We start from the raw sequence: 19,985 nt of genomic DNA, 5'->3' as shown, positions 1-19,985 counted from the left end.
CTTTATTGCTACTTCTGTCGGGTATTCCTTTGGAAAAGGCATATGGATTCATTACATATTCTAACGTATTGTCTATAGATTGTAAGATGGAGTGAAACATGTACTGAAGATACTTTTAAGTTGACCGGTCTTTATATTTAGAAATGTCTCTTAATAGTAGGCTTCCCTGGAGGAGAGTTCTGACAAAATGTGGTCCACTGGAGAAGGGAATGGCAAGCCACTTCAGTATTCTTGCCTTGAGAACCCCATGAACAGTATGAAAAGGCAAAAAGATAGGACACTGAAAGATGAACTCCTCAGGTCGGTAGGTGCCCAATATGCTACTGGAGATCAGTGGAGAAATAACTCCAGAAAGAATGAAGAGACAGAGCCAAAGCAAAAATAGCACACAGTTGTGGATGTGATTGGTGATGGAAGTAAAGTCTGATGCTATAAAGAGCAATATTGCATAGGAACTTGGAATGTTAGGTCCATGAATCACGGCAAATTGAAAGTAGTTAAACAGGAGGTGGCAAGAGTGAACATCAACATTTTAGGAATCAGCAAACTAAAATGGACTGGAATGGGGAATTTAACTCAAATGACCATTATATCTACTACTGTGGGCAAGAATCCCTTAGAAGAAATGGAGTAGCCATCATAGTCAACAAAAGAGTCCAAAATGCAGTTCTTGGGTGCAATCTCAAAAATGACAGAATGATCTCTGTTCATTTCCAAGGCAAACCACTGAATATCACAGTAATCCAAGCCTATGCCCCAACCAGTAATGCTGAAGAAGCTGAAGTTGAATGATTCTCTGAAGACCTACAAGCCTTTCTAGAAGTAACAGTCAAAAAAGACGTCCTTTTCATTATAGGGAACTGGAATGCAGAAGTAGGAAGTCAAGAGATACCTGGGGTAACAGGCAAATTTGGCCTTGGAATACAGAATGAAGCAGGGCAAAGGCAACAGAGTTTTGCCAAGAGAATGCACTGGTCATAGCAAACACCCTCTTCCAACAACACAAGAGAAGACTCTACACATGGACATCACCAGGTGGCCAACAGCGAAATCAGATTGATTATATTCTCTGCCAGCAAAGATGGAGAAACTGTATACCGTCAGCAAAAGAAGACTGGGAGCTGACTGTAGCTCAGATCATGAAGTCCTTATTGCCAAATTCAGACTTAAATTGAAGAAAGTAGGGAAAACCACTAAACCATTCAGGTATGACTTAAATAAAATCCTTTACGATTATACAGTAGACATGAGAAATAGATTCAAGGGATTAGATCTGATAGACAGAGTGCCTGAGGAACTATGGATGGGGGTTCATGACACTGTACTAGAGGCAGGGACCAAGACCATCCTCAAGAAAAAGAAATGTAAGAAGGCAAAATGGTTGTCTGAGGAAGCTTTACATATAGCTGTGAAAAGAAGAGAGGCAAAAAAGCAAAGGAGAAAAGGAAAGATATACCCATTTGAACGCAGAGTTCGGAAGAATAGCAAGGAAAGATAAGAAAGAGTTCCTCAGTGATCAATGCAAAGAAAGAGATGAAAGCAATAGAATGGGAAAGATTAGAGATCTCATCAAGAAAATCAGATACCAGCGGAACATTTCATACAAAGATGGGCACAATAAAGGACAGAAATTGTGTGGATCTAACAGAAGCAGAAGAGGTTGTAAGAATACAGAGAAGAACTACACAAAACAGATCCTCATGACCCAGATAATCACAGTGATGTGATCACTAGCCTAGAGCCAGATATCCTGGAAGGTGAAGTCAAGTGGGCCTTAGGAAGCATCACTAAGAAGAAAGCTACTGGAGGTGGTGGAATTCCAGTTGAGCTATTTGAAATCCCAAAAGATGATGCTATGAAAGTGCTGCACTCAATATGCAAGCAAATTTGGAAAACTCAGAAGTGGCCACAGGATTGGAAAAGGTGAGTTTTCATTCCAGTCCCAAAGAGAGGCAAGGCCAAAGAATGCTCAAACTACCGCACAATTGCACTCATCTCACATGCTAGTAAAGTAATGCTCAAAATTCTCCAAGCCATGCTTCAATAGTACATGAACCAAAATCACTGCAGATGGTGACTGCAGCCATGAAATTAAAAGATGCTTGCTCCTTGGAAGAAAAGTTATGACCAACCTAGACAGCATATCAAAAAGCAGAAACATTACTTTGGCAACAAAGGTCCATCTAGCAAAGCTATGGTTTTTCCAGTAGTCATGTATGGATGTTAGAGTTGGACTATCAAGAAAGCTGAGCACCAAAGAATTGATACTTTTGAACTGTGGTGTTGGAGAAGACTCTTGAGAGTCCTTTGGACTGCAAGAAGATGCAACCAGTCCACCCTAAAGGAAATCAGTCCTGAATATTCATTGGAACTGATGCTGAAGCTTAAACTCCAATACTTTGTGCACCTGATTTGAAGAACTGAGTCATTGGAAAAGATCCTGATGCTGGGAATTTGGGAGGAGATCAGGATGACAGTGGATGAGATGGCTAGATGGCATTACTGACTCAATGGGCATTAGTTTGAGTATACTCTCGGAGTTGGTAATCGAAAGGGAGGCCCAGCATGGTGCAGTCCATGGGGTCACAAAGAGTCGGACACGACTGAGTGACTGAACTGAACTGAACCTCCTGGTGCTCAGAAGAATCTGCCTGCAGTGCAGGAGACTGCCGGGGTCCAGCCCCGGTGGATCCAGGGTGATTCGAAGGTGGGGGGACGGAGTCGGCGTTTTTGGAAAAATACATATTTAATCACAGATATAGAGAGATTAGAAATGGATAGTGCAGTAGGAAGATTAGTGGAGAAAAGGAGGCTGAATAACTTGGATTACATGGAATAGCATCCATGCTCCAGATGGGAATTCAGCCAGAAAAACGGGAGCAAGAAAGAAGCGACATGGGGGAATCAGTCTTTCCGGAAACTGATCCGATTTCTTTATTTTTGGGTTTGCTTATATACCTTTTGTTACACATAGGGATGAATACAGAGTCACGCGGGGGTCAGCAGTCCTGACCTTTATCAAAATCAGGTGCTTCACATAAATGCATAAAAAAAGGTACATCATCTTCTGGCCATGAGAGAGACCTGCTGACATTTTATGATCCTTTCTTTCTGATAACCAAAAAACTTATTTCTTCCAAGGGTGTTTTTTCTTAAACCAGGCACCACCCTCCAAATAAAGTTACATTCCTATAGGGTGAGGGTGTAGTGAGTTATAATCAAGAAAGGAATTTATTTAACCCAAGGTTAACATGATTAGTCTTAAAGGTTAATATTTATTTCTCCTATATGCTTAAAGGTTAATACTTATTTCTCCTATATGTTAGTTATATTCATTATAAGGGTAGGGAACATGGAGATTTAGCAGCAAACATCAGCCCAACAAATGAAAATCCTTTCATCAATGCTCCCCTTAAGATCTATTTAGTCTTAAGATATGATAAAGTTACATTTTTACACAGCAAGGACACAGTGATTTATAACAAAGTACAGTGATCTATTACAAAAGAGAAAATCCATTAACTCAAAAAGTCTAGTATTGCTAACATCAAAAACTACTATATTTCCTTTTCTATATTCCAAATATATTGATTAATATATTCCCAGGTGCCTAAGGATATGGAGGCCTGGCGGCAATCATTGACTCAACAAGAAGAAAAAGCCCTATGCTAATTAAGACTCTCAAAATACTCCAAAACTCTCTGTGCTGTTTATGGTTGAGAGGTAGTAAAAATCATGTGGCAGGAGTATGGATAATCCTGTCACACAAGCTAGTCTGTCAGCAGAGAGGTTTGACCTAAGACATCCTTGTCCCACCCAGAGCAGGGAATTAGCAGCAATTATTGACACAACAAATGAAAAACCCTTCACCAATATAATTCCTAACCAACCCACTATACTAATAATTTCTAACTCCCCAAAATAATTTGCCTTTAGTAAGCCCAAAACATCTCATGTCTCTCAGATTTGGAGGCTGTAAACAATCACATGTGGCCGGACAAACCTATACAGGTGGGCTAGATAACCTTCAGAGCAGTCCGTATGCTGAAACAGTCTTGTCACGCCCAAGAATTTTTATTGCCTTGGAGCTGCACGTTTACTCCTTCTCCAAGAGAAATGGTTATGGGGGAGAGCCCCCCGTAAAATCAGAGGTGTAGGTGAGAGCATAAAACAGACTCTGGCTTTGGGGTTAGATGCTCGGGAACAGGGGGTTTCCTGAGGCTTGATCACTCCTTTGTGTATGCCAAGCCTCCTTCCTCATGACCTTTGCCATGGGCGGAATTCCTCACGCTGGCCCCCGGCAGGAGACCCTTGTTCAATCCCTGCATCAGGAAGATACCCTGGAGAAGAAAATGGCAACCCACTCCAGTATTCCTTCCTGAAGAATTCCATGAACAGAGGAGCCTGGCAGTGTCCAGTTCACGGGGTCGTAAAGAATCAAACATGACTGAGTGACTATTACTCACTCAAATTTGGACTGGAGCCCAGAATAACATAAGACATTTGACAGTTGCTCAGCAAGTAATTGTTGACGTTCCCAGGTCACATATGATAAATGCTTTCCTGGGAAAGGATCATCTCCTTCCTGTGGAACAGAACCTGGGGTCCTGTGTCTGGGCTGGAGCTGCCAGAGCTTCCAAGATCACTCCCTTCCCTGGGCTGCTCCCTCCCCATGGGCCAGGTCAGCTAGCCACAGCCCGCCATGGGGAGGAGCTCCAGCTTCACCATGAATTGTGGAGAACTCATGCACCCTCCATTGCAGGTTTCCGTCCTGGGTGAGTTCTCATGAATTCTGCTTGTGTGGAAACCCTGGGGCCTCAGTGTCTGCCTGTGGCTCATGCCAGGTGCCTGGTTGGATGAGTGGCCTCCAGGTTTAACGTTGGATCATATCCTGGAGCAGGTCTTTCTCTGCTGTCCCTGGTTCTCTAGTTTCTCTTTGGTACCAGATGATAAAGAGGCTTGAAGGCAAGTGGGTCTCATAGCATAGCCCATGTGGATTTTCTGGCTGTCCTGGGCTGTCGGCTCCTTAGGCGCGGTTGCTAAACCTCGAATGGATCCCATCCTAATATGAGTCCTGGGTCTTGGCTGTGGCAGTTCATGGGAGAAGCAGACATAGAGGGAGAGGCCGCAGGATCTGGGGTTCTTCCTGAGAGGGAATTCGCCCCACTGTGGTGCTGGGAGTGTTGATTTCAGAGTTTTCTGGATCCAGTAATACTTCCTGCTGGGGATCCAGGAAAGCCAGGCCTGGGGCTGCATAAGGGGCAGCTGGTAGAGCCCTGGGCCCTCTTTTAGGAGATTGGTTTTTGGGTGGTCATGGCAGAGAAGTGGGAGTAGAGGACCTTGAGTGTAGGGGCTCCTCTGTGTGGCAGTACTACTAGTACTAGTAGCAGTAGCAGTACTAGTTACTTAAATTGATTTTATGAAGCAAATGTCCATGTTGTGATCTATCTGTACTGCTTGTTGGTCTTTATATTTTTGATAATGAAAGATCTAAACTCAGCCCAGGATTTTCTAAAACACAAATATGTTTCCTTTTAGATCTCCAGCCCTTTTTCAATTCCTCCGGTGTACAGAATGCCCCGTGGATCATCCATGATCCCAAGCAGTGTGCTCTTTCCACCCACAGCACAAGCAGGGCCTCCCAGGTACTCCTGGCAGCACCAGTGAGAAAAAGCAGGGTGACGCCAGTCCAGGGTGAGACTCTTAGGATTCTGAAATATGAAAACCTCTGTCCTATGAGAACTGAGGAGTGTCTTTACCACTCGGAGAAACAGGTACCAGGCTGTGGAGCCCTTGCAGGTCAATGCTAATTAGAAAAGAACAGTCAGAGAATTCCTAGCACCCTAGCCCCTGTGTGTACCTTCATGGGGACTGCGGGTGGGGAGGACAGGTTTCCGCATGCCCAGGGCTCTCAGGGTGGAGAGGAGGAGCCTGAAGTTTCTTCCTGGGCCAGAGACACGGAGACCATCTCCAGGTCATTAGGGCTTCTCTCTGAGACGTGAGGTCTCTACCTGCTGGTGTGTAAGTGGGGTGACCTCAGAGAGACAAAGTGGGTTCACACAGTCTTCTGAGAGGGGAGGAGTGGCTGGGAGTTATGTCCTCTTCCCAGGACCCTTAGATGTGGCCCGGCCTTGTCCAGACACTTGGCTTTTGTCTGAGACCACTTTTGCTGATGGTCTCTGGTCCAAGTGGAGGCTGTGGGGAAGCCCATATGTGTATACATCTTCCCTTTGGAGCTCAGCTGATGGGCAGGAAGTAAACAGAATCCTCTGTGTCCCAAAGTGGACTTGTGCCTTGACTCACGGCTGGTTCCTCGAGAGCTGAGTGGTCTTTGCATTTATTCCCCAATAAATGTGTCCCTCCCTTTGCTCAACCCAGGAGGCTGAGGAGTGGCTGCTGATGGCAGAGATACTGCGGGCTGAGAGCAACCACTGAGGACCACACAGCAGGAGAGGAGGAGGGGGCCTTGAGCAGAGTGGATGGGGATTTGCTGAGCAGACCTGCTGCGTGTGCCCTGCTGGTTCCTGAGAGCATCATGTTAGCCATTAGGTGTCAGTAATACCCACAGTGATGACCTTGAGTTATAAATTAGGGCTTATATCCAACTTCTTTTCTTTTTCTAAGCATATGTAAGTTTTTAATGTAAAGTTAAAAGAATTTTTTAAATTGAAGTATGATTGGCTTAGAATGTTATATTAGTTTCTGGTATACATCAGTTCAGTTCAGCTCAGTCGCTCAGTCGTGTCCAACTCCTTGCGACCCCATGAATTGCAGCACGCCAGACCTCCCTGTCCATCACCATCTCCCGGAGTTCACTCAGACTCGCATCCATTGAGTCCGTGATGCCATCTAGCCATCTCATCCTGGGTCGTCCCCTTCTCCTCCTGCCCCCAATACCTCCCAGCATCAGAGTCTTTTCCAATGAGTCAACTCTTCGCATGAGGTGTCCAAAGTACTGGAGCTTCAGCTTTAGCATCATTCCTTCCAAAGAAATCCCAGGGTTGATCTCCTTCAGAATGGACTGGTTGGATCTCATACAGTACATGATAAGTTTAGTTACCAAGTGTCACCATACAAAGTTATTCCAATATTATTGAATATATTTCCTATGCTGTATATTATAATCCTGTGATTTATTTATTTTTTAACTTTTATATATTTACTTTTTTGCCCCTGATCCCCTTTTACTTATTTTATAATTTGGAGTTTGTGCCTCTTAAGTTCCCTCATCTATTTCACTTGTTTCCTCCACCCCCCTCAATCCATTTTCTTTATGTAGTCAGGGAGGTAGGAGACTCTTTTTAAAAGATTGCATTCATAATGATTAAAAATTTTAGCAATCTGCTTAGAAGTGAAACTTTAATTGCAGTCTAGAAAATTTGGCTTTACACATGGCTTTTCTCAAGAGTTCTTATTCACCTGTGACCATCTGTGAGCAACAATGAGTTCTCCAGGCCCTTTGTGAAACCAGGCTCTGCCATTAAGAATAGAGTAATTCTCTTACTGGGACTTCTAATAATAAAAGTGATGAAAAACCCTTGTTTTTATGGTGGTTTCAGAGCTCTCTGAGCTGTTGTATCTCGTTTAGCTGTCCCAGGATTCCTCTGAGGGAGGCAAGGCCGGTATTTTCACAGATAAAGACCCGGAGGCCCAGGAGGGCACACGATGGGCTCGGGGTCATGTGACTGGCAGGTGGCCGATCTGGTCCCCGAGGCACAGTGTTCTGACTGCTAGACCCGTGTTCTCTGTGTTCTATCGTCTCCTCCCACAGCCTCCACTGAGGCTCAGAGCCAGGAGGAGCTGCTTTTCTAGCAACAGCTCTGTGCTCCTCTGTCAACTGCTTTCTATAGTGCTTTTTGTTTTGTTTTTAATTTCCTGTAGATTTTTAAAAACATTTCAAAAATGCAAAAATAGAATGAAAGGTAACACAATGTGTCACTCCAGAGTAGGGCTCTCTGGTAGGAAGATTGTTGTGAGTTGATTGTGTTTTTCAGAAATAGACACAGGAGAAACTCTGAAGACGGAGTAGAAGTTACTCTTCTGAGGGACAGCTACACTGATAAAGGAATCTCCATTTGTAAAGGTGTCTCCCTCTCTGTACCAGAAAAAGAAGGATGGCTCTAAATCACAGCAGAATCCTGTTGAAGGACAGTCTTCAGAAAGAATGAAATCTGCATAACAAACACAACTCTAGTGTAGTTTAAGCTGCTTTTCCTATTAACCTCTCATAGGCGCCCCATCACCTTTTCTTTTGTCTTTAGCTGGGGATGGTATTTAAGGTGGTGGCTTGGGCCATCTCAGGGAGTTACTCAGTTCTTCTTGATATTTCACATGTGTATCAGAAATATACATGTTAATAAACTTCTGTTTGATTTTGTCCTGCTATTCTGTCATTTATTACAGAGATCCTCAGCTAAGAACTCAGAAGGGTAAAGGGAAATAAGCGTCTATGTCACCCTAAGTCAGCTGCAATAATTGCCATAAAGAGCAGTCTTGATTCATCTGAAACTCACCCTCATTTCCCAAGATTATTTTAAAGCAGTTTCAAGACATCATATCATTTTTATCCATAAGTATTTTAGTATGTATCTTTAAAAGATATGGAATCTCCCCCCACTAAACACATTTAGCATAAACATTATTATTATTATTCAAAAATATTAACTTTAATATCATTAGTGTCTAGCCAGCGCTCACAGTTGTCTTTTCCTCCTCTTCTGTTGGAAGCAGTATTAAATAAGGTACACTTGGCTGACACAGGTTATACGGATTGCCTTTCTGTTCCCTTCCATCCCGTGCCTCTAGGTTGTTTGTCCTGTAGATATTCCCACAGCCTGGATTTGGCTGATTGCATCTCTCACTGTGTCAATTCACATGTTCCTCTGGCACCTTAGGTTGGTGTTTAGGTCTAGAAGTTTGATGTAGCTCATTTGGATTTTCTTCACCCCTTTTGTCTATGTAGGAGGTAGGGTTGTATATATCCGTTATGAGGTACATAACATCTTTGGTGTGTATGTGTGTGTGTGTGTGTGTGATGTTGGAGCTATTCATGATCCTTGCTCAAGGTCCCTTAATTTATTAAGAGTTGCAAAATGGAGATGTTTTAAGCTCCTTGGTTAACACCATGAAATTAAAAGACGCTTACTCTTTGGAAGAAAAGTTATGACCAACCTAGATAGCATATTTGAAAGCAGAGACATTACTTTGCTGACTAAGGTCTGTCTAGTCAAGGCTATGTATGGATGTGAGAGTTGGACTGTGAAGAAGGCTGAGTGCTGAAGAATTGATGCTTTTGAACTGTGGTGTTGGAGAAGACTCTTGAGAGTCCCTTGGACTGCAAGGAGATCCAACCAGTCCATTCTGAAGATCAGCCCTGGGATTTCTTTGGAGGGAATGATGCTGAAGCTGAAGCTCCAGTACTTTGGCCACCTCATGCAAAGAGTTGACTCATTGGAAAAAACTCTAATGCTGGGAGGGAATGGGGCAGGAGGAGAAGGGGATGACAGAGGATGAAATGGCTGGATGGCATCACTGACTCGATGGGCATGAGTCTGAGTGAACTCCGGGAGTTGGTGATAGACAGGGAGGCCTGGCGTGCTGCAATTCATGGGGTTGCAAAGAGTCGGACACGACTGAGAGTCTGAACTGAACTGAACTGAACTGATAGTATTTATTGGGAGGGTAGGGGAAAATAATTTTTTCAGTTTTTAAAACCTGTTTTCAAGATGATGAATTGGTTCTCCTCTAGTGAAGAGAGGGGCTAGTGAGTTCTCATGGTTGTTTGTTTGGTTTGGTTTTGTGAATGTCAGTTTGAGCTCATGGATTTAAGCATTTCTGATCTGCTTCAGTCCATTTCATTTGTTATGTTGTGTCAACCTTTGGCCATCTTTGGGCAGTGGGAGTCTATTCAGGTTGGGTCCTAAGTCTTTTGCACATACTCTAGAAGTCTTGGCTAGTTTTTTTTCTTTCTTTTTTTTTTTTAATGTCTTTTTTGTTTGTTTTGTTTTTTTTTTTTTTTTGGTTTCTGGTGTGACAGGATGTTTCTAGTTCATTTTGTACAGCATTTGTTCAGCCCTGGAATCAACCATTTCTCCAAGCAGCCTTTTCTTCTTTTAGTGTGAAATGGTATTTAAAGACTATAGTCTGGGTGCTAGAGGGGCTTATTGTTCTTGTTTATTGTTTCTTGGCTTTTTTTCATTAGACCAAGTCAGAATACATTTTTTTAAGGTAAACAAATATGTTTACATAGGTGTTTCCAATCCAAGTCAGATGCAGGACACTAGTGTTTTTACTTCATCTTAGTGTGCTTACATCTGTATCTCTTTTCTCCCATCATCTATTCTCTTTGTCCCAAGTCTAAGCATAATTCTCATTGATATCAACATAATTATTCATTTGCTTTACCTTATAATGTGACTTCTGAAAACATAACAAGATTTATCTTTTTGCAGTTCATATTGTCTTCATGTGGGTGTGTGATGCAGAGAATGTGTTTTCAACTTGTTTTGTTTAAAATCACTTTTGATAGTTCCTTTTGTATTGCTCTGTGAACCAACAGGATGGGTAGATATTTAGGTACTTTTATTTAAATTTACTTTGAAATTTTAGGAATTGCTTTTTAAAAAATTAGTTCTTTTATGATTATAATTCTGTATAATGTTTTCATGATTCCAAAATCAAGACAAGGCTACTTTTAAAGAAGGCTGATATCCTCGTTGCCTCTATTCTAATTCTCCTTCTCCTTTTAGGGATAACTTTCCAGGCTAATTTTGACTCATCTTCTTATTGATGTTTTTTAAATATAGTTTTATCTAAAATTTAATTATTTCTAGTGTGCAGAATGAAAATTTTCAATTTCAATACTGTAATCTCTGGACTTGGATTTATAAGGATTTTTCTGGAAGCATGAAATGTGCCATGGAACTCTGATTAAAAGTCTGTGATCATTGTAATTCCTTCAGAGTAGGTCTGTAGCCATTCCAGGCTCAGATGCCAAGACAGTGCAAGAGTGGAGTTTAGCAGATGCTTACATGGGTTAGTTTCTGCATCCAGAATCTTCCAGGGAGAGGAATCTTCAGGCTTCATCACTAATCAGTTGAACCTAAACCAGTTTCTGGAGGCTGGGCCTCAGGCATCAGAGTGCCCTTATCCCCAGCCAGGTGATGCTAAGGTGCAGCCAGGATGAAGACCACTGTGTTAAAGATTAGTGAAGGCTAGGATATCTAGAATGCTGGTAGGTATGATTTCCCAGATTTACTGCTTTTCCTCCTTATCTCTAGATTTTTCTCAACTCCACTTTAGAACTCCCCCAGTTCTAAAGATTAACTGCCTGTTCAATTTTTTTCCTACAAGCTCACTCATTTCTGCTTATGTTTCACTCAAGTGTTTTTCTTTGTTAGCTTGTTTCTATTTTTGTGTTTTTATTTCCATGAATGAGATATGGGGAAACTGGGTGAGAAATGTTTCAAGTACATTAACTTGGAGAAGGAATTCTATCCACTGCAGAAGTTCTGGTTTCTAACCTAACCCTGTAAGAAGTTATTCTAAGAAGCAAAAGGTGGGACCCAATATCAGGTGCTTTCAGGAGGCTGAATACTAAGGCCTCTGTCAAGAAATGGCTACCACAAGCTTCCCTGACAGTCCGGTGGTTAAGATTCTATGCCCCCAGTGCAGATGTGAGGGTTCTTGATCCCTGGTCAGGGAACTAAGATTCTGCATGCCACAGGGCATGGCAAAAATGAAAAGTCTGCCTCAGAGACTCAGACTCTCAGAGAATCCTGAATAATGGATGTTGTGGTATTAAATTCTGCTCTTTTAAAGATCCTTTACGATTTCAGAGTTGTGAAGAATTCTTGTGAAAGAATAAGAACTATATTCTCAATTGGTTTGTGGAAAGAATATACATGTGATCATAGATTTATGTCAAAGAGGAAGGGTCTAAAGGGGCAGTGTTTGACCTTGTTCCTGCTGATTAAGAAAATTTCAGTATGATTAGCTTCAAGGTTGATAATGAATATTTTCTCAGTTGTTTAATTTCTTTTTAGTTGATGGTGAGAATCGCGAATGTACAGATGACAGGTTTCCTTGATAGTGTCTGCCCACACCAGTGTACACGTGGTGGGGCAGCTCCTGGGAATGGCTATCCCCAGTGTTTGTGTCCCAGGGTGAGCCACAGCCACTCCTTGCCTCTCTGAGAGACTCTCCAAGACAAGCAGAGTCTTCTGGAATTTGGTCTAACCTTGGGGTTCACACCACTGTTTCACTTGGAGTTAATACTCGGAACAGAACATTGAGCATATGCAGGAGTTAATCTTCTGGTAGCTGGAAAACCTTTTGCCTGGTTTGCCTCAGGCAGTTTTACCAAATGTCAGAAATGGAAACACTCACAGATTATAAATGCTGCTGCCAGCTGTCCTATTAAATGACTGTTCATCTAACCTTTCCCTGTGTGTGGAGGGGACAGATCTACTCAGTCTACCTTTGATGACTTCAGTGACTTCTGTCCTGTGTGTTCTGGAAGCTTTGTAGAATCATATTTAATATGTGTATTCTTACTCTCTATATGTACTTGGGGTTTTGTTTTCACAATTTTGTGCTATTCACTATTTTGCCTATTTTGCTTTCTATTTTTTCTGTTTGAGAGCCATTACTGGAAAATTGTTTTTTACTTCCTGTTAGTTTTCATGCGGAGCATAATATCCATTTTCTGCTTTCCATAGTTGCAACTTGTGCCAGGATGGAGATTCCTTGTGCATTGCACTTTTCGTTGCTTCTCTGAGTTGCCGTGGCTGCTCCTTGCTGGAGGCACAGCTGTGCAGGTGTGCTCTGTCATTCAGTCGTGTCTGACCCTTTGTGACCCCCGGGACTGTAGCCTGCCAGGCTCCTCTGTTCATGGGATTACCCTGGCAATAATCCTGGAATGGGTTGCCATTTCCTCCTCAGAGGATCTTCTCAACTCAGGGATCAAACCTGCATTTCCTGTGACTCCTGCATTGAGATGGATTCCTAACCATTGAGTCATCAGAGGAAGTCCCAAAATAGTGCTTAATAATAATAAATGACTCTCCTCCCAAACTGCATCAGTAACAGTTCATGTTTGAAATCCTTTGTTATCTTTTTGAAAGATAACACACTTTCTATCCCAATTAAATAATAATCATTGTCAAGAATAAAAAGAATTCACAGATGAGTGGAAGATATGAGCCATGAACTGGCATTATACCTTAGTGAGGCTATTTCTCCAACTGTTTTCTATTTTTTTTGGCTGTACCAGGTCTTAGTTTCTGCATGTGGGAACTAGTTCCCTGACCACGGATAGAACCAAGGTCCCCTATGTTGGGAGTGTGGAGTCTCAGCTAAAGGACCACCAGGGAAGTCCTTCAGCTGGGTTATTAAACATTGTTTCTCAGTGAAAAACTCCAGATATGCCTGGGCAGTAGTGACCTGCCTTTATTTACACTCTTTATTGCTGGATTTGTTGCTTTTATCCATACTCTGTTTGGTGAGTGACATTATTTTTTTTTTCTCCTGTAATCACAAGGATGTTAGCTCAAATGGAGAGCTGAGTAACAGGCAACAGTGATTCCCAAAGAGAATCATGTTTCAGGAAAGTCTGGGATGGCAGATATTACTGCTGGGCTTCTGGTGGTTTGTGGCTCCAGCACTGGACTGCCCTTGGTGACACCTGGGCCGGGACTGCCCATGTGTACAGTTTGATATTCTTGCTTCTCTGTGTGAGCCTCCACATTTCCATCTCAGGAAACTCTATCAACAGTGTGTTTGACAATCCATTTTATGAGGGACTCTTCCATGAGCTCTCTATGCCTCTTGGGATGGGTGACAGTACACGGTGGAAATGTGCCAGAACTGATCATTTTACTCCAGTCTGATCATCTTACTTATACTTCTTCAACTAAATAGTGTTCCCTTTATCATCTGTAGTAGATGAAAATTTCCATGACTTCATGGAGGGAGAGGCAGTTGGTGTAGCCTGTGAATGTGTGTGTGTCCATTTGTGTAGAACAAGACAGGAATGCTAAGGTTTAATGAGACCCCCATATGAGGGATGGGGACATCTTTTGATAAATATCCTGATCAGGCACTAGTTGTCTGAGCAGGAAATGCTTAGTTTTTTTGGTGTTTGGTGTTATGGATTCTCCTTCCCTGCTCTTGTGTGTGGGTCCCTCAGCTTCAGACAGAAAAGAGCTAGCAAATCACACCTGTCAGGTCAGCCAAGCTTCCCCTGTCCGTGTTAGTAATGCTGGATGTCTGAGAAAGGAAGAGCCCTGTTCCTCAAAGACTTCCAAACTTTTAACATGTTGTCTTTTGAGAAGTCTGTGGAGGAAATGATGTTGAGGGTCAAGGTGTTTACTTTTGGTGACTTGGATTCATTGAGTGTTTGGTTTTCTTTGATGGTGGAGAAAGAAGGGGACCTGGGGAGAAAGAGACCTTCAAGGAGTGACTAGAGGGAGAGAGTAAGTGTGGGGGCAAAGTGGCTGTTTGGCAGGGTGGGTAGGTGTTGCTGTTTCTTTGCCTTTTTCTTTGGGAAAGAAGCTTGCTTTCCCTAAGTCTTACTTAGAGTGGAAGCCTCAGTGCACTCTGAGTCAATTGGTTTAGCCTTGGGGAAGAGATGATTGGGAACATTTCTTCCCAACCACCAACTGCAGTGGATGGTGGATGGAGAACCATGGAAGTTAGGATTTTTTAGCTTGACCTCCACCATATTTAATTTTTCACTCCAAGGAACATTCCAACTTCTAGGGAGTAGAGACATATTGAGGCAGTGCTCTCGGGAGCTGAGAGCCTGTAGAGCTGCCAAGCCTGGTTTCTTTGTGGTATTCCAGCTGAAGCTGGTTTCCATTCCCTTGACCTACAGACATGTGGAGTTTGGGATGGAAAAGAGTGGATGTGTTTGTGCCAGTGTCTCAGTTCATAGTCACAAAGAAGGTAATAAAAGCATGTCTCCCATATGTGAACAGGCTGGCTTTCTATTGGGCTGGGACATTAAGAATACAGGGGATGGGCAAGGTGCCAACAGGCCTCCTCATATGGAAGCAGATTTCTTACTCTTCTTCTGCCACCTTTTCCCTTATTCATCTTAAGGCTCAGTTGGTATTGAGCCTGGTTGTGGTATTTACTGAGCATTCACATTACACTAAGCATGATACCCACTCCAGTACTCTTGCCTGGCAAATCACATGGACGGAGGAGCCTGGTGGGCTGCTGTCCACGGGGTCGCGAAGAGTCGAACACGACTGAGCGACTTGACTTCCACGTTTCACTTCCATGCGTTGGAGAAGGAAATGGCAACCCACTCCAGTGTTCTTGCCTGGAGAATCCCAAGGGCTGAGGAGACTGGTGGGCTGCCGTCTCTGGGGTCGCACAGAGTCGGACACGAATGAAGCGACTCAGCAGCAGCAGCAGCAGCAAGGCTTTACTATTTTTGCATGTAAAATTTTGTCTTAAGGTTAAAACTGTTGTCTACTTGTCTTATAGGAGATAGTGAATCTGCATATTTTTCTTTTAAATTAGCCACGAATGTAGCATTTTGTCAAAATGTATTTTTAGCATGCTAATGCTAAAAAAGTAAATCTTGTGTAAAGAAAAACTGACATTTCTAATTAAGACTTTTCTTTTCTTTTAGGAAGGCACCAGAGTAGTTCAACCCATATTTTTGGGGAAAATGGTTAGCTATGTTGAAAACTACGATCCCACCGATTCTGCCGCTTTGCACGAAGCCTACGGCTACGCGGCAGGGCTGAGCGCCTGCGTGCTCGTGTGGGCCGTTCTGCACCACTTGTACTTCTACCACATGCAGCGCGTGGGGATGCGGCTGAGAGTAGCCGTGTGCCACATGATCTACCGCAAGGTGAGTGCCACTCGGTACCATGGTGTGTTCCTCCCCTGGAGCATCAGAAATATTTTGGGAAAGTTCTCTGTAAGTTAAAAATTTTGTAACTGGGATCATTTATACTTTGCTAGGGCTTCCAGATGATGGTTCAGTGTTAAAGAATCCACCTGCCAATGCAGGAGACACAGGTTCAATCTCTGGGTCTTGAAGATCCCCTGGAGAAGAAAAGGGCAACCCACTCCAATATTCTTGCCAGGAGAATTCCCTAGAGCCTTGCAGGCTACAGTCCATAGGGCCGCAAAGAGTTGGACATGACTGAGTGACTGAACAGAAACAGAGAAGCTTATTTGCATCAAGCCAAGTTTGTTGTCCTTTAAGCAAACTTTACAAATGTATAATAAAAAATTTTCTATTGAAATCAGGTCAAGACTGCCTTTGATGACTTTTAGTCATAGGCTGTTACACAATATCTACTAAATTTGTAACAAAATCTAATTTAAAAATATGTACCAAAAATAGCACATTGATTTTCAGTGTTTTCATGCCAAAGTAGTATTGATGGAAATTTTGTTGTTGTTGTTCATTAAAACCTTCGTTTATATCAAAGTTGTATTTGAAAGTGAACTTCAGTGATTGGATTAAATCTAAGAAATTTAATTTATAAAATTAAATCTAGGAAAACAGAATGTGTTTGAGAAAGGGAATGATTATGTTTTTATATGGCCCATTTACTCATATTCAGTAAAATTGTGTTAACTAAAGAAAAATATAAATAGAATCTAGGCCATATACAGACTCACTCACTATATTATATAATTATGATTGTTTTAATGGTATTAAAGAAAATAGTTGGATATTTGGGGTAAAACTTGAAATTTTCCATTGTCCTTGGCAATTTTGGAGAGAATTTGTGGCGGTTCATTCAAATTATTTTCATAATTAAATATTTCCTTTTTGTCTTTAGCATGCATTATATCAGTTTTAATAAGACCCGATTTGATGTGTTCAGTGACTTTCTATTGAGAAATACCATAGAATTATTTCATAGTTTATCCTGGTCTTAGCTAATATAAAAAGAGTAAGAATTTCAGGTGTCTTTACGTAGAAATTGCCACAGATACACTATGTCAGGAGCTAAAGACTCTGTATAAGCTTGTTCCTGTGTATCTTGTTGCTCTGGGTTGTTTGCTTTTTTTCAAATCCTTACTTGACTGTACTGTATACTTATAAGTTGCTGAGAGTGAGCTCATCTCACATACACAAAATGATAACTACATGAGATGATGAATATATTAATTGGCTTTACTACAGAAATCATTTCCCAATGTGTATTTTTAACAAAACATCATGTTGTGCACCTTAAATATATATAATTTTTATTTAAAAAATCCTTATTGGAAACTAAACCAAACAATTTAAATCAAAGTTATTGCTTCTTTTGCCTGGTTGCTACTTATCTAGAGCTTCTGTTTCTTAGGAATGTTTTTCTTTGCAAAATGTAAGGTGTCTTCTCTTCTTTCCCTGAGCAGAGTCTTATTAATGTCAGGGCTGTGTGAATCCAGGGCCCTGACATCTCACAGTCTGTGTTTGGCTCTTGCACGTGAGCAGGTTTGCTCTTGGGTGACATGGAAATGGCAGCGGTGCCCGTACACTCTAGTCAGGGGTCTTCCTTGTCCTCCATCGTCATCCTGTGTATATGTGTGCTTGCTCAGTCGCTAAGTTGTGCTCTGTAGCCCCATGAACTGTAGCCCGCCAGGCTCCTCTGTCTACGGACTTTCCCAGGCAAGAATATAAGAGTGCATTGCCATTTCCTCCTCCAGGAAAGGTAGATTTTTAACCACTGAGCCACCAGAGAAGCCCTAGTCTCTTTTGCAGTCCACCATTTAGCAGACAAATACTTAGATTTCCCCACAAATGATGTTTGTCTTCCTAGATCATGCTTAGTTCCCATGAATATGCACGGAACTCACCAGAACTATAATGTGAAAGCCTTAAGTTAGGTGTGAGCTGATAGTTCAGTCAAAGCTTACTCTTTGCTGTACAGGTGAGCCATAGTCCACTTGTTTTTCTTATTTCCAACTAACACTTTGGAACATAACCTTTGGGAAATCTGATCTGACCTGGCATGTATGCTTGTGTGAATGTAAATTTCTCCAAAAGGTGTTCATTTGCTGGCTTGATTATGCCTGAAAGAACTGTCCCTGTATGAAGTCAGGAATTTTAGAGGTTAAACCATAGACTAAATCTGAAATTCAAGAAACGTGGGAAAGACAAATTTCCGTGTGCCTAGCCTTACATCTAGGGCATCCCTGGTAGCTCAGATGTTAAAGAATCTGCCTGCAATGAAGGAGACCTGGGTTCAATTCCTGAGTCAGGAAGATCCCCTGGGGAAGGAAATGGCAGCTCATTACAGTATTCTTTCCTGGAGAGTCCCATGGACAGAGGAGCCTGGTGGGCTACAGTCCACAGGGTTGTGACTTAGCACTAGCGCCAGCCTTGCATCTAGAATCCTGCTGAAGTGCAAGAATAATACACTTTTTTTTGCAGGTTACAGATGGGCTGATTCCTTAGCACCAGCAAATCTGGGGCTACAGAGCAATTCTGAATGTTTGTGGTTCTTATTCAACTTCCAATCCCTGGTCCTGGGAAGAAATCAGGGTGGGTGTTAGAAATGGAATGGCTACCAAGCTCAGAGTCATAATTTGTCTGCACCATGGATTCCAGGCTGGAACACATGTCTAGGAGCTCCTTAAGGCTGCACATCTGCAGCTTCCTAAAATGCCCCATTCAGCATTTTAGTGCTTTTCAGCTGAACTTGGAATGATCTTTCAGGAGGAATCGTATGTAAAATGACTTGTCATTTATTCACATTTTCACAGCTTTGGTAAAATTACTTTTGGCTTTTGATCATTGATTTTTTAAATTGTGGCAAAATATACACAATAAAACATTTACTATCTTAACTCTTTTTAAGTACACTGTTTATTCACATCAAGTATCACATTGTTCAGAACTTCCCTCCCCTCATCCCTCATCATTCTACTTCTCCGAATTTAACTACTTTCGGTGCTGTGTATAAGTGGAATCACACAATGTTTGACCTTTTGTGTCTAGCTTATGTCATGTAGCACAATGTCTTCAAGGTTCATCTATGTTGAAGCCGGTGCCAGAATTTAATTTCTTTTTAAGGCTGAATAACATTCCATTATAGGTCTATACAACATTGTTTGTATGCATTCATCTGTCAGTGGATTTTTGGATTATTTCCACCTTTGGCTCTTGTGAACATTTGCACACAGGTGTGCAAAAAGATCAAGTTTGTGTGTTCAGTTCTTTTGAGTACATCCGCAAAAGTGGTCTTGCTGTACTAGATGCTGATTGTATGTTTACTTTTTTGAGGAACTGCTATACTGTCTTCCATCACAGCCATACTGTTTTACATTCATTGATTGCTGAGTTTTCTGTTTAACTCAAGGACTAAATGAGAAGTTTTTATGAACCATGACATTTTGTTTGGATCAGAGCCTCCACTTGATGCTTTTTTGAAGCAACTCGTGGTGTCTGTTTAGGTTCCTCAGCTTTCTAGGGCATCTTTCAGAGGGTTTTTTTTTTTTTTTTGCCAAATAAAGGGACTGTGAAACACAGGCTGTGTTTTTTAAATTCAGAAGACTGGAAGCATTATACTCATTTCAGAATGAAAGGGAATGAAGATTCCCTTTCATACTCTTCAGAATGAAGATTCCATACTCTTTAGAATGAAGAAACTAAACCCAAAGTGTTAAAATGACATCACCCACAGAATTAGTGATCGATTCCAGATTTATAGTCTAAGTCTCTTATTTTATTTCCTTAATGCAGTCTCTCCACTCTCATATAATTTGCCTCAAAATTACTTTAGTTGACCCCTAAGTCTGAATCTACACCCTTTAGACTTCAGGCAGGTCCAAGTTCACTGAGAAACTGGGTGGGGGATTTGCTTCTACCTCCCTCTCCTCCCTTTGCTGTCCTTGTGGCCGAGGTTGCTGCCAGACTGAGGGGAGGAAGGATGAAGGAGGGTCCCTAGAGCCCTGCTGTCATCCTGACACCAGGCAAGATCCCAGGAAAACACACTTCATTTTGTTATGTTCTTAGAGTG

General features: G+C 42.0%; 1 protein-coding gene across 2 annotated transcripts in view; it reads left to right on the top strand.

Annotated features, from left to right (window-relative positions):
- Window positions 1-19,985, top strand: part of LOC138446671 (ATP-binding cassette sub-family C member 4-like) — a 174,667-nt gene that overhangs the window by 7,993 nt on the left and 146,689 nt on the right. For both annotated transcript variants that reach the window (XM_069601903.1, XM_069601902.1), the window contains exon 4: window positions 15,644-15,868. In XM_069601903.1, the coding sequence (XP_069458004.1) occupies window positions 15,644-15,868 (225 nt within the window). The remainder of the gene's footprint in view (window positions 1-15,643; window positions 15,869-19,985) is intronic.

The sequence above is a fragment of the Ovis canadensis genome, chromosome 10 (assembly GCF_042477335.2).
Source record: "Ovis canadensis isolate MfBH-ARS-UI-01 breed Bighorn chromosome 10, ARS-UI_OviCan_v2, whole genome shotgun sequence".
In the NCBI taxonomy this organism is placed as follows: Eukaryota; Metazoa; Chordata; class Mammalia; order Artiodactyla; family Bovidae; genus Ovis; species Ovis canadensis.
Note: the sequence above shows the minus strand (reverse complement) of the source record. Positions and strands in the feature narration are given on the sequence as shown.